The sequence below is a fragment of the Caloenas nicobarica genome, chromosome 7, assembly GCF_036013445.1.
Source record: "Caloenas nicobarica isolate bCalNic1 chromosome 7, bCalNic1.hap1, whole genome shotgun sequence".
Lineage (NCBI taxonomy): Eukaryota > Metazoa > Chordata > Aves > Columbiformes > Columbidae > Caloenas > Caloenas nicobarica.
The window spans coordinates 34,685,979-34,705,512 of NC_088251.1; the positions used below are offsets into that span (position 1 = coordinate 34,685,979).

A 19,534-nucleotide genomic window follows, 5' to 3' on the forward strand; every position below is an offset into this window, starting at 1 on the left:
TTGCTATCTGACTCTGACAAGTCTTACTACTTTTCATTGCCACTCATTTTATTCTAATCCGAGTAACCTCTCTGAGTAAAAATTCTTCACAGCTTTCCTGTGTTTATGCTTCTGAGACAACCAATTTGTGAGTCACTTGGCCAGCTCTGTCCATCAGCCCTACTGCCCTCCAAACATACCTAAAAGTTGCAAAATGGCTTATCTTTACAAAGGGAATAACAGTGCTCAAAAGTGCTCAAATATGATAAATGAGAAACGTATGCAAAACAGTGTATTTAGCTTTATAATTACACAGTCATATAACCAATTTTGAGAAATCGTGACATAATTTTCGAGAGGTTCATTACGAAATAAACAGTAACATGTTTAAACAGGCAGAAATGAGACTCTCTGTACCATACTTGCTATGTTGCCCTGACCTTTTATTCATGCAACACATCATTAAATGATGGAAAGGGAAGGAGGGAAAGAGATTACTCCTATCTTAATTAATCCTTAATTAGCCTCCACATTTCCAAAGGCCACACAGCATGTGAAATCCCTGAAAACAACTTCATTCTTAGAAGAATTACCTATAGTATCTTCAGGTCATACTAGAAAATTCAGACACTCGAGTTAATCCTTTCTCAGTAGGATAATTTTTTTGCCAGAGATTTTGCTCTCTGCTGTCAAGAACTACCTAAAAACATGAAGGAAACTGTTAAAAGCTCTCAAAGAAGTGGGAGGGAAACAAAACTTCAAATATGTTCTTTAATACATTGCGTGCAACTAATTATTTAGGTTTGAATTCCTTAATTTATGGGAGACTCTAGAAACAAAATATAACTGCAGCACATTTTGGTGACATGGCTGCTTCTTGGAACATAGCAGTCCCTCCCTGATTTTTACTTGATTCTTCCTTCCTAAAAACACACAGGCCCTTTCTCATTATCAAGGGTAAAAGACTGATTAGATTCCCTTAGAACACGATAACCGGCTTCCACCATCTAAACGGAAAAACGATAGCTTTAGTAAAATGAAACTTATAAATGAAACTTTGTAAGGCCATTTGCTGCCCAGCAGGTGTTGGGCAGCCCACAGAGCACACAGAGCCAACTCAGAAAGGGGCTGCTAGCACCCAGCGCTGGCTCCCACCCTTCGGCACATCTCACACACTTCTACAGGCCTGCAGGCTCAAAAACTGCTTGGCAAAGCTGTACTCGCAGGGGTACATTTGAAGAGATTATCAGAGAGCAGACTGTCCCTGTCAGATTGGAGGGAGAGTGTTAGAGGTAAGGAAGGTGCCTTGGAGGGGGGACCAAGCAATCTAAGTTCCCTGTGAACACTCCTGTTACCACGTTAATTATCAGCACTGCTCCAAATCCGTGTTGAACAGCCCTGCGGCACCAGAGAAGCAGGGAGGAGTGGAAGGGAGACTCAGTTTTTGGTAAAGTGAGTTTGTTCAAATTCCTTTCCTCCCTACTCTGTCTGCCTTTTCCTACCATAGCTAATCTTTACTAGAGCTGACCCCCTGCCCCAAAAGATTTTATATGAAGAGACCAATATACAACATCTACCATTACAGTACCAAAATCAGATATTACCAGGGCGTTTATTCCTCCATGGCAATTTCCAGTGTTTTTTACTCGGGTTTCGTGGCTGCCACCTTTTCCTCCTCTCACCCCCAAGTCTCAGACCCCTGTCTCCTCAAAACTCTTCTATAACCTTTGGCCACTTCTGTCTCTTTGGTCTCTTGAAGGAATCAGAAGACTTTGTCAGCTAAATTTTGTGCTGCCTCTCCATTTTTGCTCCTTACTATTTGGGAACTACTGGTCAAGAGCATAATCAGCATTATGATGAAATAGCTAAATGATCAGGGATGCAAGTCCCTGTGATTCAGGATCTTTGCTGGTTCCTTAATAAACTTTCAATAAGATTTCAGACAAGATGCGTTTTCTGAACCTTGTTTTTTCAGCAAATGGAATATATCTAAGGATAGGCTATGTTCTTATTTACTATTCACCAATTTCTAAAATTCGACTTAAAAAATGAGAACCACACTTTTGGAATTGCTCAAGTATTTCTCTTCCAAGCCACAGATTATCTCTTTCCTATAACAAAGCAACAAAATCCATCATAATAGCACTATCTGACAGATTAAAGGGAGATTCTAAAGGTACAAGCTTGCCACAGAAGTACAGGGTGTTTCAAAAAGAGGAACCCAATTTTGAAGCAGTACACGAGGTGTTTCAAAAAGAAGGACCCAACTTGCAATCACTGTAGCTTTGCCCTCACAAACTGCCTGCAACTGCTTTGAAATTGGGTCCATCTTTCTGAAACACCCTGTAGAATAAAACATAAATCTGCTCTCAAAGATGTCAGTGCCCCTCAATAGAAGCCAAAGTGTGAGCTGTGGACTTACAAACTGCATAAATCCAGGTCTGATCGAACTGATTTGGTTACTGCTCCAGCCCTACATTTGGGAATACAAACTTCCCCACAAGAGAGTTTATAATGACTTAAACAAGATACACTTGCAGCTGTCTGTGTGAGTGCAGCCAGGAAAGTCCATTCAGGTGTATCTCTAGTATCTGGTAATGGTCATTTATGTAGGAATATACTGGTTTTCTTGCACCACCTGTTTAATCTTCTAAGGATTTAAATGTGATATGTCTCGCTTTCTCAGTTACATCAGCTAGAAATCTGCTCGAGTTTTAACCTAAGGGAAAATTACTCTGAAAATATTTAACTTTCTTCCTAGCTTTCTCTTTTAATAGGTATAGTTCTCCTTATTTAACTCTGAATCGAAATATATAGCAGTATTCATTTCTGTAATTAGCAGGTGGCTAATATTTGAACACAAAATCCTCAAAAATTTGGCGTATTTTAATGATCTTCTCTTGATAAACAATGTGCAAAAGTATAGTTTTTTAAAAGTGACTTAGAGGAATTACTTTTGATTTTTTAGCTGCCTTTGAAAAAACTTAGTTTCATTAGTTACATTCCACAAACTTAAGATTCGGTGAGAATCTGTGCCTGCAGACCAAATTCAGATTGTTTCAGTATGTCCTAGTTTACATAGGCTTTTTTATTTTCACTCATTTAGAGTTAGTCTAACAGCACACATGACTGCAAACACCACAGCACACCACTTGTCTTGTTCAGAAGCATACCTCTCTCACTCTGCAGGAATACAGGATTTCAAGCTTTGAGCAGAGGCTGATGAATGAAATAGAATTTCGCCTTGAACGTACGCCGGTGGATGAATCAGACGATGAAGTCCAACACGAGGAAATCCCTACAGGCAAATACATAGCGCCCATCTTTGATAAGAGACTCAAGCATTTTCGGGTAACGGAAGGATCTCCTATTACATTCACTTGCAAAATAGTTGGAATCCCTGTTCCCAAGGTAGGTCATTCTCACTGTTAACGGTAAAGGAATAAAAATCAACTACCTGCTATTTTCTAGATATGTCTCTGGAAAGTCTCACTCATAAGAACTTAGCTCTGTGGAGAGAGCTCTAAAACAAATTATTTCCCTCCCTGCTTTCCAAAATAATATCTGCTCCAGACCATGAATCAGGCCTTGATGTACTGTAAGGACTGCCTCACAACCACCAGACTCCAAGAGAAACAGAACTCCACAAACCCCCCCAAAATTAACTTCTCAGAAAGATAAGAACAGATCTGAGATAACCAGTAATGTGTCTATAGCCAAGCAAAGAGAACCTGACAGGCCCAGCTATGTAAAGGAGATATGCAGCTTACTGAGTTCTATTTCACATTGCAAATGATCTGCAAATTTCATAATACTCTAAATTTTTTACTAGCATTTTGTCAACTTATGTCATGTTCTTATCTACATTTCATCTAGTCATTACAAAGCAAGTGTTAAGTCACTGGGGGGTGTCTGATCACTACAGGTATACTGGTTCAAGGATGGCAAGCAGATATCAAAGAAAAACCCACATTTCAAAATGAACAGAGAAGAAGATGGAACATGTTCTTTACATATTGAAGCTTCTACTAATGATGATGATGGCAACTATACAATTATGGCTGCAAACCCACAAGTAAGGTGTTTTATTTTCCTCTACAAAAGTGCTTGTTTCATCTTTTTCTAATAAATGTTAGTAGGAACACAGATTGGGCCACCTACTCTGATATCAAGTGGTGACTGTATCAAAAATCAGATGGTTCAGAGGATAGGAGAGGAAACCATGTAATGAAGAATGATGAAACTACTCCCCTATTCTTACACATCCCAGTCACAATCATTAAGGACATTTTCTCACATTAATAACTCCTGCCCTATCTTCTGACCCTCACTCTGTTGCTGATAGGTACCTTTTGAGATGTGGTGATAAGACAGAAAGAATAGAGCAAGGGAAAACAAAAAGTTACATCAAGTTTGGAAGTGTTACCAAACACAATTATGCTTTATCTGGGAAGCAAAGACATGGCTCTGCAGTCTCACCACCTAATACCATTCTCCTTCACCCTATGTGCTAGCTTAGCTGTTCAGTTAGCAGTACACTCAAGTAGATCAGGCAACTTTTTCAGTTTAAATTTTGTCCAGCTAATTTCAGTTTCTGTGTGGCTGCATAAACAATTATGCTATTCAAAGGTACTAGCAGACAGCACCTGTGGAGACAAAGGAATGAACAAGCAGGGCCAGACGCTGCTTAAGCTGGTTTCCAGAGCAGCACTGCTAAATGTGCCGCCACGGCCTCCAAGAGTCGAGGAACACGCTGCTCTAGGCAAAGAACTCCCCGCCTCAGCTGCACTCCACTGCACACAATAGTATTTGCTTTGAAAAAGTCACATTTCCACTCAGTAACTTCATAAAAGTAAATCCTAATGCATTGTACACGTTAAAAATTTCTCCTCTAAAATTAAATGAGTTATTAACCAACTATTAATTCTGTTTCCGTTGTGATTTGCAGGGGAGAATCAGTTGTTCAGGTCACTTGATGGTTCAGAGTATCCCTATTCGGGGCCGAATCTCAACAATTCAGCCTCACAGGTAAAAGGAAAGACACATTTCTTCAGACCTTCCTCATGCTCCTTACAGAACGCATTCAAAATAACCAGCTACTGTGCTTCAATGCCCTCTGTACTTCAGTCCTCCACCATAAAATGGAAATAACAGCAGCAGCTCCCTCCCAACAGGTCACTTCTAGAACGTAATATTTTTGAAGGTCGTCTTCAAATACAGGGACATTTAATTGTAAAGTATTATTTGATTTACCAGCTGCAGGGGAGTTAAAGGCAAAGGATGGATTAGCAAGATGAAATTCAGCCAAAAAAGCAAAAAGAAGTGAAGGACAGCTTGGGAATCTGACAGTACTACAGAATATAGTTAATTTGATAATCTTTCTAAATGGAAAAATATACAAGTATTAAATTACAATCAGTCCATTTCTTTCTGCCCTTTTATTTAATTCAAGCTATCTGTTCATCCCTTTCCACAATTTCTTCCTTTTTCTAAGCATTAGGAAAAACAAGTTTGGCTTCCAAACACACACCTGCAATTTTTGTGTTGCAGAACACGACCCCGGGTGCCAGAAGGAGACAAAGAGGCAGTTCAAGAACGCTTTTTCAGGCCATACTTTCTACAGGCTCCAGGTGACATGGTAGCACATGAAGGGCGACTTTGTAGGTTGGATTGTAAGGTATTAACTGTTTCCTCTGTTCATTCTCACTTTCCCTACCTCTGTACACATATTGCTAGGTGTTTTCAATTTCTTTATTGCATTAATGAACATCTTCTGTTGAAGTTTTAATGCTTCATTTAAAAAATGATTTCTTATTGCCAATGTCTCTGAGCTGATTCAGGGGATTTCTTTTCAACACATGCTGTATGAAATGAAGAACACAGAAAACACAAGCCCAGAAATAGAAGGCTCACTGACAAGGTTGTTCAAATTACTAGATATGTTCACCGTGTCCTTTACTGGTCTGAACTCTGGAAGTTCATCTGGAAATGACAGGTCCTTCTGCTCCATTATCAGATTCTTGAGCATAATCCAGAATAGCACAAAACCACGAGAAAGAGAGGATTCAGCCTGCATTCTGTTCAAACAAATATTCCCCTTGTATTGGACTGAATTACTGAAGACTAATACTCCCTGAAAAGGGGGAACGGAGCCCAGTTCATTTTATACTTACCCAGCATGCACGGATGCCAAAACATCCCCATTTACAGATTCAAATCCCAACATGAGAGAGTTGTCAGAGATTAGAGTACATGCAGTGAGCATCCTGTTATTGAACAGCATTAAGAAACTCATCTGCTCCAACCTCTTTTGGTAGCCCCTTCATGTCCCTGTCACACAGCAAAAGTGGTAGTGCTCACACTGACCTCTTCCATGCTCCAGAATGCCTCTACCCTGAAGAGGGCAGAAGTGCCGAAGTAGAAGTTAATGCCCTGAAGATGAACAAGATTCATTACTACTTAATTTACAATGTAAAGTTTACTAGGGAGCATGCCAAAGAATTTGGTTATTCTTAGCTCTGCTATCCTGGCAGAGCTTGTGAAGCCTTAAAGCATGTCTGGCATTGCACAAACCTGGAAGAGAGCAGTCTCGTTCAGGCAAGTTCCACTTCCCTCTTTCTCTGGTTTGTAGAATATTGTTTCGAAAGCAATATTTTAGGCATGAGTAAGTACTTCTATCTATTGGAAAGATCTTTAGAGTACAATACAGTCTAACAATGTTTCTATAAAATACTTAATCTATAGTGTTCTAAAGCATGTAAGTTTAACAGTTAAAAAGAACTATATCATTCTTCATGAAATTTTACAAAATGCAAAGTCATTTGTGTGACTCTGATATATAACTAACCAGCAGAAAAACAGAAGCTGAGAAATAAATAATAATTAAAAAATCTTTGTTCTAGATTCTGACATCATTCAGATGGTCTCTGAAGAAAGGCTTACCTATGAATTTACTAACATCTATTTGTCAGTTTGACATTTGTCTCTGGCTGTTTCACTGTCTGTTAGGTGTGTGGGTTACCAACTCCAGACCTGACATGGCTTCTGAATGGCAAACCTGTGCTACCAGATGGCACCCACAAGATGCTGGTCAGAGAGACTGGAGTTCACTCTCTGCTTATTGATCCTCTCTCACAAAATGATGCTGGAACTTACACTTGCCTCGCCACTAATAAAACAGGACAAAATTCATTTAGTCTGGAGCTCACTGTTGTAGGTAAGAATCACTGAAAAACTGGTCACAATGCTGGAGTTAAGAAGAGAGAATTATTAACAGAGAATTCTGTCTCATCACTTCACCTCTCTTGTCTTGGCAAAATGACACTCTTAATTATCTCCCCAGAAAATGCTTAGGGTTTGAATTCATAATATATGTTGAGGTCTCCTAGATGACAGTCCCAATTTTATTGGTTTAAAAAGGTTTTTAAATAGAAAAAGCTACAAAACTGAATACTGTTCTGTAATAAAGCATTGTAAGAGGTGAAATCCATAGATCTGGCATTAATTTCCTGCAATGGTAGCATGTTTAGACCCATTAGATATGCATACATTATTTCACGAGCATCAGTTCTGCCGATTATTTTCTTTATTTTACCTTACGAGGGCTATGTCATGGCACTTCACTTCCTTTCTAATATCCCATTAAAAATCACAACCTGTTTTGATATCACAGTCATATTTTTTGGTCATGTTCTTCCATATTGTTCAAAGTGAAAAAGAACAAAATATATGTTGCTCATTAATTCTTTTTATTTTTCCAGCAAAGGAAGTAAAAAAAGCCCCCATGTTTTTGGAGAAGCTTCAAAACTGTGGAGTTCCTGAAGGGTACCCCGTCAGATTAGAGTGCAGAGTTGTGGGAATGCCACCCCCTGTATTTTACTGGAAGAAGGATAATGAGACGATCCCATCGAACAGAGAGAGGATGAGGTACTGTATCATCACACCCTTCTTGTGGCTGGACCAACTGTTTCCATGAAAACCTGGGGGATAAGTACAGGCGGTGTTCTTCTTAAAACAACTTCTTTCACCCACATAATGTTTTTAAAAGCTGGCTTCACAGTGAGATGAACAACAGCTATTTCCTCAATTCAGAATAAAGGCATGAAGCATAATAATGCCGCTGCTCCAGAGAGCGTTGATAGACCTTTCAGGTCATAGGCCTGATACAGGATATGCATCTTTTTATCGAAGATGCTATGATATGGGGTTTTTTAATGCATTTTAGCACCTTTTTCTCTCTCTAGATGATTTTTTCCTCAGTTAGGCTCTAACTATGGATGAATTCAAACTCAGAACAGTTAGAAAACGGCTTTGAATGCCCCAGAGCACAGGATAATAGAGAGTTTAGCATATCACATACAGAGGCTTATAACAACATTTGGTCACAAACACAGGCCAAAACTTTGATCCACGCTTACAAAATACAACAATGTTTGGGTTCAGGTCTTGCATACAAATGCATCACTGTTTTTTAGATTTTGCAAAAGAAAAGCTGATGAAATAATGTGCCTGTCTGCAATCAATGAGAAATTAATTGCTTTCGTTTCTTTTTTAAAGATTTCTACCTCAGCATAAATCTGATTATTAATATTTTATTTCACTTGGCTCCAACTAATGATTTGATGCAGCCACGGCCTCTCTGATATCAACCTCAAGAAGTACTACATTTTCACACGCACAGCCTGATCTGTAAAGAAACCTGCCTCGGCAGCAGCGCCTGCTGTGAACACACACCTAGCCTGAGGGAAAGCTTACCCAAAACAATCTTTCAGTGGTCTCCCTGTCCGCACTCAGAGACTGCTGGCCCTCTCCAAAAAGCCCATCTGACTCCGGTCTTCTGGAGCCTCTAGTCTTTATTCCTCTGCCTCTAGGCAGATTACTCAAGGATTTATTCCAGGTACTGGTACTTTTACAGGAATGATGATTATACACATGCAAACACTGTAGTTAATGTTAAAATGAACAACTGTCCTAAAAAGCCTCATACCCAGTTGTTTCACAGAAGTTTAGAAAACAGGTGTTTTCTTCAGCGCAGCAGAGGAATGACTAATGGAAACCCCTGACACTTCACAATGCCAGGACCTACATCAGGCTTGTATGACCTCTGCTACTTCAGCCAGTCCATGGGCAGCATTGTCTGTGTTTGTCCCTGTCTTGCCTCACTATTATTTTCCTGCCTGAAGCCCAGAGACCTTTTTTGTATCACGATATGGACATGCATGACCTTCTGTATTACTGCACCCCAGCACAAGGCAAATTATGTAGTGCAGGGAGCAAAAGGTGAATGTTCCTCTTTTTTTTTTTTTTATTAGAGCTGTCAGAAGCACAAAATGTCCTCTTGACTTGAAATTCTGTGTTTTAATGCTTCATTCTGGTTCATAAGGAAACAAAATCTCAAATTTCAGAACTTCCTGCAACTTCAAGTATTCTGATGTGCTCACCTCCCACCTCTGCCTTTATAATGAGCTGACAAAAAGGACCAACCCCAGCCAAGACAGCAGAGGAGCCTTAGTTCTCTGCCATACTACTGAATAGCTTTTCCTGGAAGTTGCAGTCACAAAGTCTTGGATCACTGAAGAGTAAAGGAAGAGGAGAGAATAATGAAGCAGGTTTCTTTTAGAGTGCTGGCCAAACGAATCTTTAAGACTTTGCCACTCAGGCATTTTCTCTGGGAAAAGAGTGCCCTAAGAGTTTCTGACTCGCTCTGGTTACTGTTGTGAAAAATATCACAATTTTGTACAAATGTTCTTAGTATTTTCTTATGTTATTCTTCCAGCTTCTGAACTAGTAAAAAATATAGTATGATCGTGCATTCGAATCCAATAAACAATTCCAATATTAACACATACAGAGCAACAATTCAGCTCACACTGTCACACCATGGCTTTGCACAGCTGAGAGGAGCAAGAAGAGATTTCTGCTACTGTGATTATTGGTTGAGGCAATACTGAAAGCAAATCTATTCACTATAAATGTCCTGGACTGCTACCTCTTTGAGAATAGAAGCTCCAACTTATTTATTTCATGTTTAATGCACATATTGTAAAATCTGAAAGTTGATGTGCTCTTGAGAAATACTAATTCCAAAACACTTGTTTTGCCAGCATGCATCAAGACACAACGGGGTATGTCTGCCTCCTGATTCAGCCTGCCAGGAAAGCAGATGCTGGCTGGTACACCTTGTCTGCAAAAAACGAAGCTGGGATTGTCTCTTGTACTGCTAGACTTGACATATATGGTAGGTATTAGCCAGCAAATAAAGCAGAAAATACTTTATTTGGCTGGTCTCTGCCCTCACCTAGTTCTTAGTCTGTAGAATTGCTGGTTTTGATGTGGATTAGAATTAGTGTTACAGCATGGCCACAGCTTAATACGGCCAGCAGGAAGAGGTGTCATGATACAGCTAAATGGCCAAATTAGCTCTCCTGCATCAGTTTAATGGCAGGTAAAGAGAAAAAACAGAGGAGGAGTTTTGCACAGTATTCTCTACTCCCATTTTCCACCTTCCAAATTCCCTAGACACATAAGCATATAATAACATGTATTCAAGTTGAACCTTAACTCTGTTCCCTCTGACACATGCTTGTGCTACAGCCCTGACCTGACATGGAACAACAAATTGCACACATGAAAGCAGACCCCTCTTCTACGGAGCACGTATGATGCAAACTATGCCTAGGCTAGTTTGCATCTAATATGTTTGTCTGGGACTTGGAAGTCCCCAGCCCAGTTCAAGAATTATAACACATCATTTAATTACTCTGTATCTATGCAAGATGTAACAATTTATGTAGAGGAAGAGAGTACTTCAATCACTTAAGCAGTATAATAAAAAAGAAAACGCATTCCACAAACTATTGGAATATAGCCACACCCTCAAAGGAAAAAAAAAAAAACAAAACACAAACCCCACAGGTTTCCAACCTTGTATTTCTCATTTAGGGGAAAAAAAAAATTATCAGGGGCAACCACAAGTCACTACTGCATTTCTGTCAGTTTTCCGCCACCTTGTGGTGTTACAGACCATAGTAATATAATGTTGAAGTGAGGGCTTGTGAGTCTTATTCAAAAAAAGGTCACATAAAATGAAAAATAATTCCTTAGGTATCTAATTCTTGCAAGACATAAACTAAATTTTCATACAAAGGATTCAAGGTACAAACAGGAAAAAGATAGAAAGTAAGAAATGCTTCCTGATTCCAACCCTATTTTCTAAAGACTCTGCAAGTCTTACACACCAAAGAGAGTGACAGAAGTAATTTTTCTTTGTAATCACTTCTTTTTTTAAAAGTCCTTATATTATTCCTTCGAATTTAAATACTACCAAAAAAAAAAAACCAAACCAGGAAGAAAAGTCCCCCAGAGGATGGAGTAGTACAAAATTAAAGCCATGTCCAGTTTGCTCATCTCTGTTCATGCTACGGTGTGGTTTTGATTGCAAGAGCTTTGGAGATGGCTCCAAAGATTAAATTATTAAATTTTGGACTTAGTGAAATCCGTGTAATCATTGCCATTGCATTCAACAGGGATGGAATTCCATCTGTAGACTTCAATAAAAATACTCAACCTAAAAACTATGTATATTATAGTTTTTGAAGGAACAGATCCTGAAACAGTCAACAACAATGCTGTGCTCTCCTCAAGGATGTTGGAAGCAACTTTTCTGTTGCATGCATTGATTTCTGTTGTTTCATTGCTAACTTAATTAGAGGTTTATACGGCCTATTCTGTTTTCGTTGCTTCAGCTCAGTGGCATCATCAAATTCCACAACCGATAAAGCTTCGACCTGGTGGCAGCTGGTATGCAAACCCCAGCGGTCAAGGACTCGACATGTTTTCTGCCTTCCCAACTACTGAAAGCCCTATGCTGTTTTCATCCTCACCCCAAAAAGTGGTGGAGAGTGAAGAACTTTGAAAAACAAACTAACGATTGTTCCAGTTACACCTGCAGAGATACTAGAACTGTGAAAAAAACCCAAAAGAGGTACAAGTCAAGATGCTCAAGGTTTACAAGCAACTTGTTCGTAATTAAGTGTACTACTGCTGAAAATGTTGCGAGTAACATATCATACCAGACTTTTGCATATTATTTTACTGCAGGATAATTGTGGTATGGAGTGTTGTGCAATAAATTCAGTACTGTGTAGTTTGCTAAGAATTACATAGTAAACATAGTTTTAAGCACTTAAATGCCAATACCACTTTTACTGCTTGAATTGAAGCTACTATACTGTAGCAAGCCACATTAAGGATTGGTGATGTTTAGCTGGAATACTGCCAGTGAAAACATTGATGTTACAATAACAACAATCCTGAATGAGGGCAAACAACATGACTTTGAATGTAACTCTAAAAAAACATGCCAGATAATCACAAAGCACAAGTTGAAGCAAAAAGATGTAATTCATTTTTATATATTATTATGCCAGATAATCTTAGAATTTTTGACCTCGAGACTAGATAAATATAGCGTTTCATGTAGGTATAGCTGTATACCCTATATATTTATATTTGCGTGTGTGTGTACTCCATGAACTGTGTACTCATGGTGTAAGGATTCATAAAGTAAGGTACAGGGCACGTGCATTGGATGCTAACATAGGAAACCAAAATTCCTGTTGTCTGAAGCATGTTCTCTAGAGCCCATAGCTGAAACTATTCTCCAGATGTGCTTCGTATTTTTTTCTTAACAATGATAGTGATGCTCTGCCTTTAAAAACAGATTATATCCAGCTTGTAACTTCACCAATTTTAAATAGTAGTCTCTTTTTCTTAATTTTTAACGTGCATCTACCATCTAGCTCGTTCTTTAACTAACTGAAAAGGAATTATCTGGTGGAAATTAAATTTTCACCATCATTTAGGACATAATGACAAGTGTAGAGTCTATTATAAAGACAGAAAATTCTGTTAATATACAAAAGTTACGAAGTTAAGCAACAGGTGCAAAGAGCTAAAAAACCTACTGTGACTAACAGTACTAATAAAAAAGGCAATTGAATGAAAGTGCAACAGAAGTTGTTAAGTAACAACAGTTTATGATTGATTTAAATATATTTAGCATCTATACAGTTGTATTAATATCTTCCAGCACTTAGGATCTGCGAATATCTAAGCTGATTTCCTGCATCTTTAAATAATTGCTATCATTCTTCTTTGGACATTGTTTTCAAGCAGTTCTTACTTACCGTGCTTTCAACATGGCTGGAGAATGCAACACAATTCTAATCAAAGTCACAGAGATTAAAAGAACAATTAACAGACACTTTCATTTTAGACCTTGTCTGGATCTTTCCATGTAACTTTAAAAAATCACATATGCAAAGAAAACAATGAGGAGTTATCTTAATAGCAAAAGGATACTGGATACAGCTAGAGACTGAGAAAGAAACAGCATTTCATTGCACTTCCTACAAGTACAGCTTATGTTGTCTCTAACTGTTGGTTCCCTAAGGGTTTGGAGGAAGCAAATTTCTTGTATTGTTGCACTTCCCACCTGAGTGAAGACCATAAAACGAAACTATCAATATAACTTTCATGCTTTTAGTAGAAATCTCAGGTGATTCACCCCACACTGAACAGTCCAAGAAGCTAAAATACATTCTTACCCTGAGAGACAAAAGAAGGTGCAAGTACTTCAGTGGAAAAGCAGAATACCAGTTATTGCCTATGTTGTACCTCCTCCCTCACAAACAAATTAAAACTGATAGCTATTAAGAGTGATGCACTGATTCAAGGGACTTCAGTTATGTGGTGCCCAACTTAAGATATATTGTGGGTCTCATTTTCCAGGATAGAGAATGTATTGCTCATCTTATCCTCACTTGTTTTTAGAATGGCTAAGGGATCCCAAAACTAAACCTAGACTGAGTCGGAGTTGGGCAACACAAAATATAAAGTTTTCCATATTAGTAACTACTCTTCGGGAAATCATTCAATGAAAGTTATTGGAATTTGCTTATTTAATCCAGTGCTGTTGTGAGGAAATTCAGACACAAAAGATCAGATTCTACTCCCATCTACAGCCCTGGTCTTCCCACAGTTCTTTACATAGTTTAAAGAAAAGAATGCTTGTACTTACTATTAGCAAATACCTGGTTACCAGTGCTGGAATCATACTTGTTAATATTATTGACAGTAATAGCAGTTCTCACATTTTACATCAGACAACACGCTCAAAAACTCAGTACAGTTTAAAAGACAAAGTGCACGGAGAAAATTTGTAAACCATATCTCTTCAACCTATTCTCCATTATTTCAGTGGAATGTCTCCAAACTTACATCATTGTAACCTGAAGAAGTGGAGGGTTAAGTGGTAAAATGTTCTTTAAACTGCACATTCAGTTCTTCAGAAGTGGGAAGACAAGAAGATACTGCTGAAAGACTTTTTGCAAAAAATTGTATAAGAAGGATTAATCCTCAGTCATTCAAGAAAAGGCCCCAGAAGTCTCACTAAGAGGTAGCCTATGGAGAGTGGATCACCATAATCTGTCAGCTGAATGTGAACATTCTTTCCTTGAGAGTACTTACTAGCGAAAGGATCAAAACTTTACCTATCGCATCTCCCTACATAATGCGGAAGTCAGTAATTTCGATTACTTTCAGTGCCTCTGATACAAACGAAACCAGAATCTGATCCCAAATGGTTTGTAGTCATTACATTTTGCTCATGAACTGCTACAGGACATTTCTCCTCTGCATATACTGAGCCCATAAAATGAGTACATAAAGGAAGCTTATGTGAATAAATGTAAATGCTGGTATTTAGTAGTACCGATGTGCTTATCACAAAGACGACCTGCTAGAAAAAGAAAAATTAAGTTTGTGTTGTTAACTGATGGAAAAGCCAAAGGAAAAAGGCTTGTGTAAGCCATGGAGACAACGCTGAGTTGTCACAAAATATGTGATGCTGTTTGAGTTCATGTCCTGTGAAGGAAGGCACTATCTAATCAGGCTGTGTCAAGATGCACTAGAGACTATGCAACTGTGCTCCCTTCCTGAACAGCTCGGCTGCTCATTGTTTTTGTTTAATTCAATAACCGATTTGACTTCACAGTAACATGGTATTTCATACTCTTATTCAGGGTGGCCTACTGCAACAACAAAAATCAATGCTAGAACTTCCACTGAAGTCAGCGTTAGCTATTATCTTCCAAAAGCCCATTAAATCACCACAATGTGGAGCATAACACTGATCAGTGAGATACAGAAATGCTCAGTTTTGTAACCTCAGTGTTTTCTGATTCAGAATTTTGTAGGTTTATTTTCCCATTACCTTCTAGTCCTGGTTTTGTATACAATCAAACAGACACACAGCAGAAATGACAACTTCTATATTGCAATTCTAGAAAGCAAAAGTATTCTCTTTGCTTTAAAATTTTGGGCCAGCTTGGTGCAAACCCAGTCCTCAGCAGCATCACATAGCAGTTTGCTTTGAGACCATTGGACCTGCCTTAAAGCAGCTGGGTTGAGTTCCTGTGCTTCCATGCAGAAGGTGGGACATACCTTCTGAATGCCTCATGTCTGCTCACGTGAGGAGAAGATGAGAGCACATATTTCAAATACGAAAAGCCAAGTCTGCAGTCTTTATCTTAATATGTAAAAAATTGCCAAGCCCAACTGTTTACAGCAATCGTAGGTACTTCAAAGCAACAGAACTGGAATAAGGATTCCTTAAAGAACTATGTTCTTAATGCTACCAGGTTTAAAAGCCTTTCTGGAAAGCATCTTCATACAAAATGACCAGCAAGACCTAACTAAATATTTTAACTGTTAAATATTGGAGAAGTGATTCATTGTTAATTGCCTTACTGTTTCCAATATAACAATGTTAACTTTGAGCCTTAAAATTCTATTTTATAATTTTTTCTTCATTAAAGTTGATATTTTTTATTTTTTGATCCAAAGTCATTCTCACTGGGAAGAAAAACGTTAATGTCAGTTTTAAAGTTTATTTTAAGCGCATATGAAAGGAAAAAACAAACACCTGCCTGTTCAGTAATGTATTTCCCTTCGTCTCACCTAAACTTAAATAAATGCTTCAGAGTTGAGTACAACAGTGTATCCTTCACGTGTTCAAATAATTGTGAGAGTGTGCAACAAGACCAGCGGTTTCCTCAGAACTTTGTTGTGACAGCTGATTAACGGAATCAGACATTATTTAGAAGAAAATCATAAAGTACTGTCAAGTTACACACTAGCTATGCTTCTAGCAGGTAGTATTAATGTGCTTATCACCAAGAAGACCTGCTAGAAAAAGAAAAATTAAGTTTGTGTTGTTAACTGATGGAGAAGCCAAATTGTGAAATACCGTTGCTTTTTTAAACAATTCTTACTAGCAATTTGCTTTGGTTTTAAATTATGCTTTCCTTTTTGTAATAACCTCAGCTCCTTCATCAGTGTTTGAAAGAACAAGTTTTTTCAGGGGTACCAGAGCAGAAGCCAAGGAGTCTATAGGGCAACTTGCATGTTTGAAAGGTCAACAGATTTGCCAAATTCTCAGCATCTTGGCAAATTAGTCTCCACAGCATACACTTCTACCTACAGACTGCCATGGCTGAACTCCAGTGTGTCTCAAATATTCATGCCATTGCTCGCCCAGCCCACACACTCCCCTGCAATACCTGTTTGTGGGCTCCAGGCCAACACTGCCAGAAGCTGCTCTGTGCAGTAGGACACTGGAGACCTGCTACACAGGACTTATTTTTTCAACCCTTAGCTGTGTAATCCAGCAGTTGAACAAGTGAAAATTGAATGAGGGCAGATCAAACACACAAACCACACTGATTTTCACTCTCTCCATACAGTCTTCAACTAGAATGATTTAACATATTGTCTAAGGGTCCATTAGCAGACTTTGCAATTAATTTCAAATGAGCAGCAACACTTGAAATCCAACACTTGAAGGAAGCTTGATCTTACAGCTCACATACAGAAGAGAACAGGGAAAAAAAAAAGATGCACTCCATTACATTTCCTGGTACTGATTTTGCTTTCCCATGTAACCACGCCTCTTCATCCCTACCTGGCTTGATTTCTGTGTACTTCTGTGTCTGCTAGGTCAGAGACAATGTTCTTAAGATCATTTTATCTCAGCTACAGGTCCATGAGCTAACGCGGCTACCACACATTTTATTATTTCCTCTGACCAACACGAGCTGCTTTTATTAATGCCTTTATACTTCCAAGCCCACAACAGATACAAAGAAACATTTATTGCAATATCCAAAGAAATCTTGGGCCATGTGTACTGTGAATTTAAGGGGAGTTCCCCATTTATATCAGTGAGAAATTCTGTTCAGAAAGTGACCATCCTTTAAGATCATATAATCCATTAGGAGCAGGCAACACGATCTTGTAAAGAAATGGAAAACTACTGAAGACATTCTGGAAAAAAAAACCCCAACCTACTATGCACCCCAGGCTGCAGGAAGTAATTCAAAAATGAACTTCTTATTCCTTGCAGTTACATATGAAGACATTTAAAATAAATTTTATATAAGATATATTTTGCATGCTAATTTCTGTGCAAATGAAAACTGAATTGCAAATAAGAAAAAAATAGGAGACAATATTAAAATGTACTCTTTGGTAGAAAATACATTTAAATATTATACATGGGGCTGCTTTGGGTTTTTTGAAGCCACTTTTTCTTAAACTGTAATTAAGCTTAAAAACATAATGCATTTTTTTAAGTGCCCAAGTACCAGCTGAAATCAGTATTTGTTACAAGAAATCTGTGTAGAGGAAACACTGGACTGCTTCTTCAATGAATAAACACATCTTTATTCTCCGTGCAATTGTTTGTTTCTCTGGATATTTTGTAGAGAGAACAGTTGAACATATTTAGAGCAAAAATAAGCTGTTCTGTAAATGCTTACTGAATTTTTAAAATCTAGATAAATTTTACTCCTAAAATACAGAAAACTGCATCCATATTGCTTAGCCCAAATAGCTGGAAACCTGAGTGTACAAGCACCCACCTTAAGGCAAAAGCTTATTTTGGAAAATCAAAACTGACAGATCACAGTAGGGACTTCCACCAGGGAAGTTCTGCTTAACAAGGTATAGGAAACTTAGCTAAATATTTAAAAATCTAACGATACTCATGCTTCCCCACATGAAGAAGCTGTAAGGTCATTGACTTTACAAGACCATAAGTTTAGCAATATTTTTACTTTTCAGAATTTCTCCTGCAGCACCATTTAGGAATTCCAGTCAAGAGCTAAGCTTTGCTCTGTATGTGTGTATAGTACAAGATGGACTGTGCCCTAAATGCCTTATAAATGGAAAATAGAAGCCTAAAAAAATTGGAATGAATTAAAGCTGTAAGACATGCTAATATATATCCACTGATGACCTCAATAGTAAGACAGGAAGAAACCACTGACTTTTCATTACTAACATACATATTGGGAATGTGCTACCCTAGTTCTGCTCTCAGACACTGAAAAATCACTGCAGTTAAAAATGTCACTCCAGTGTTGAGTGCAAAAATAACTCTGGTCACCTTGTCCAAACATGGTAACATGATTCAAAGAATCATAGAAGCAGAGTATCTATAGCTACTTCAAAGAGAAACCCAGCAGTCTGAACCTTTTAGAAGAATAAGGGTAAATGTAACACAAACAGATCATTAGAATTTCATGCTGAATTTCAACAGTGAAACATGTTTGTGTGTCGCATACAACAAATATTTTATGAAGCAAGCATTTCTCATCACCAATATTTTCACAATTATGTCATTCTAGAATTACAATGTACTGATACTACAAACAGGTATTTCAGGTTTGCATTTCTGTTCAGTGGGACAACAATTTATGAGCAGCCAGAACTCAGTCACTAAGAACACACCAAGCTCTGAGCACCTAAGCTTTTGCTTCATTTCGAGGCCAACTGGAAGCAATAGTTATTTAAGGAGAGTAGACTTCAAATGCCCATACCAGTTAAGTCCAGTACGAAAGAAAGATCAGAGCTGTTACCTGACAAGCATCAAACAGCCAGTGTGGAACTAATATTTGGGTGCGATAGCCAAATCCAAGTTAAAAAGTCCAGTTTACATTTCACAAAGCGTCACTAACCTATTTGTAAAGGAAAGCTATGAAAAGAAACCAATGACTTCCTGAAGAGTTGTTGAGTTTGAGAAGTCCAAACCAGCATGGATAATATCTGACTTTCAGACTGCCTTCAGAAAGAATTTGTAATGATTAAACCTCTCCCTCATGCCAGTTCACTCCGCAAAAAGCTTTGACAGATCATCAGTAGATAGATAGCAGTCCATACGAAGAACTTATTCTGCTGCCTTCAGTGCTATAGGAAATGGGAAATCCAAACTTCCAGCCCAACACTGCACTTTGCAAGAAACAAAACTATGACAGCCTTATATAAAATCATCATTTTGACACAAGTAACATCACTAATTATTAGCAATAGATAAAGAGATCAATAAAACATTTGCCTCCCACTAGCACAAGCAGATTTAAGAGAATGGGGATTATAATGTTATCGTATTGTTCAACAGCAGAGACTGATGCAATGACCTGATTTACAAGGCATT

General features: G+C 38.2%; 2 protein-coding genes across 6 annotated transcripts in view; one reads left to right on the top strand and one right to left on the bottom strand.

The window, feature by feature from the left end:
• Nucleotides 1-16,034, top strand: part of MYPN (myopalladin) — a 76,263-nt gene extending 60,229 nt beyond the window's left edge. For all 4 annotated transcript variants that reach the window (XM_065639464.1, XM_065639465.1, XM_065639466.1 and 1 more), the window contains 8 exons: nt 3,169-3,390; nt 3,905-4,054; nt 4,928-5,007; nt 5,530-5,656; nt 6,988-7,195; nt 7,740-7,905; nt 10,083-10,216; nt 11,724-16,034. In XM_065639464.1, the coding sequence (XP_065495536.1) occupies nt 3,169-3,390; nt 3,905-4,054; nt 4,928-5,007; nt 5,530-5,656; nt 6,988-7,195; nt 7,740-7,905; nt 10,083-10,216; nt 11,724-11,893 (1,257 nt within the window). In that variant the 3' untranslated portion in view covers nt 11,894-16,034. The remainder of the gene's footprint in view (nt 1-3,168; nt 3,391-3,904; nt 4,055-4,927; nt 5,008-5,529; nt 5,657-6,987; nt 7,196-7,739; nt 7,906-10,082; nt 10,217-11,723) is intronic.
• Nucleotides 1-19,534, bottom strand: part of PBLD (phenazine biosynthesis like protein domain containing) — a 76,037-nt gene that overhangs the window by 20,110 nt on the left and 36,393 nt on the right. The window lies entirely within an intron of this gene.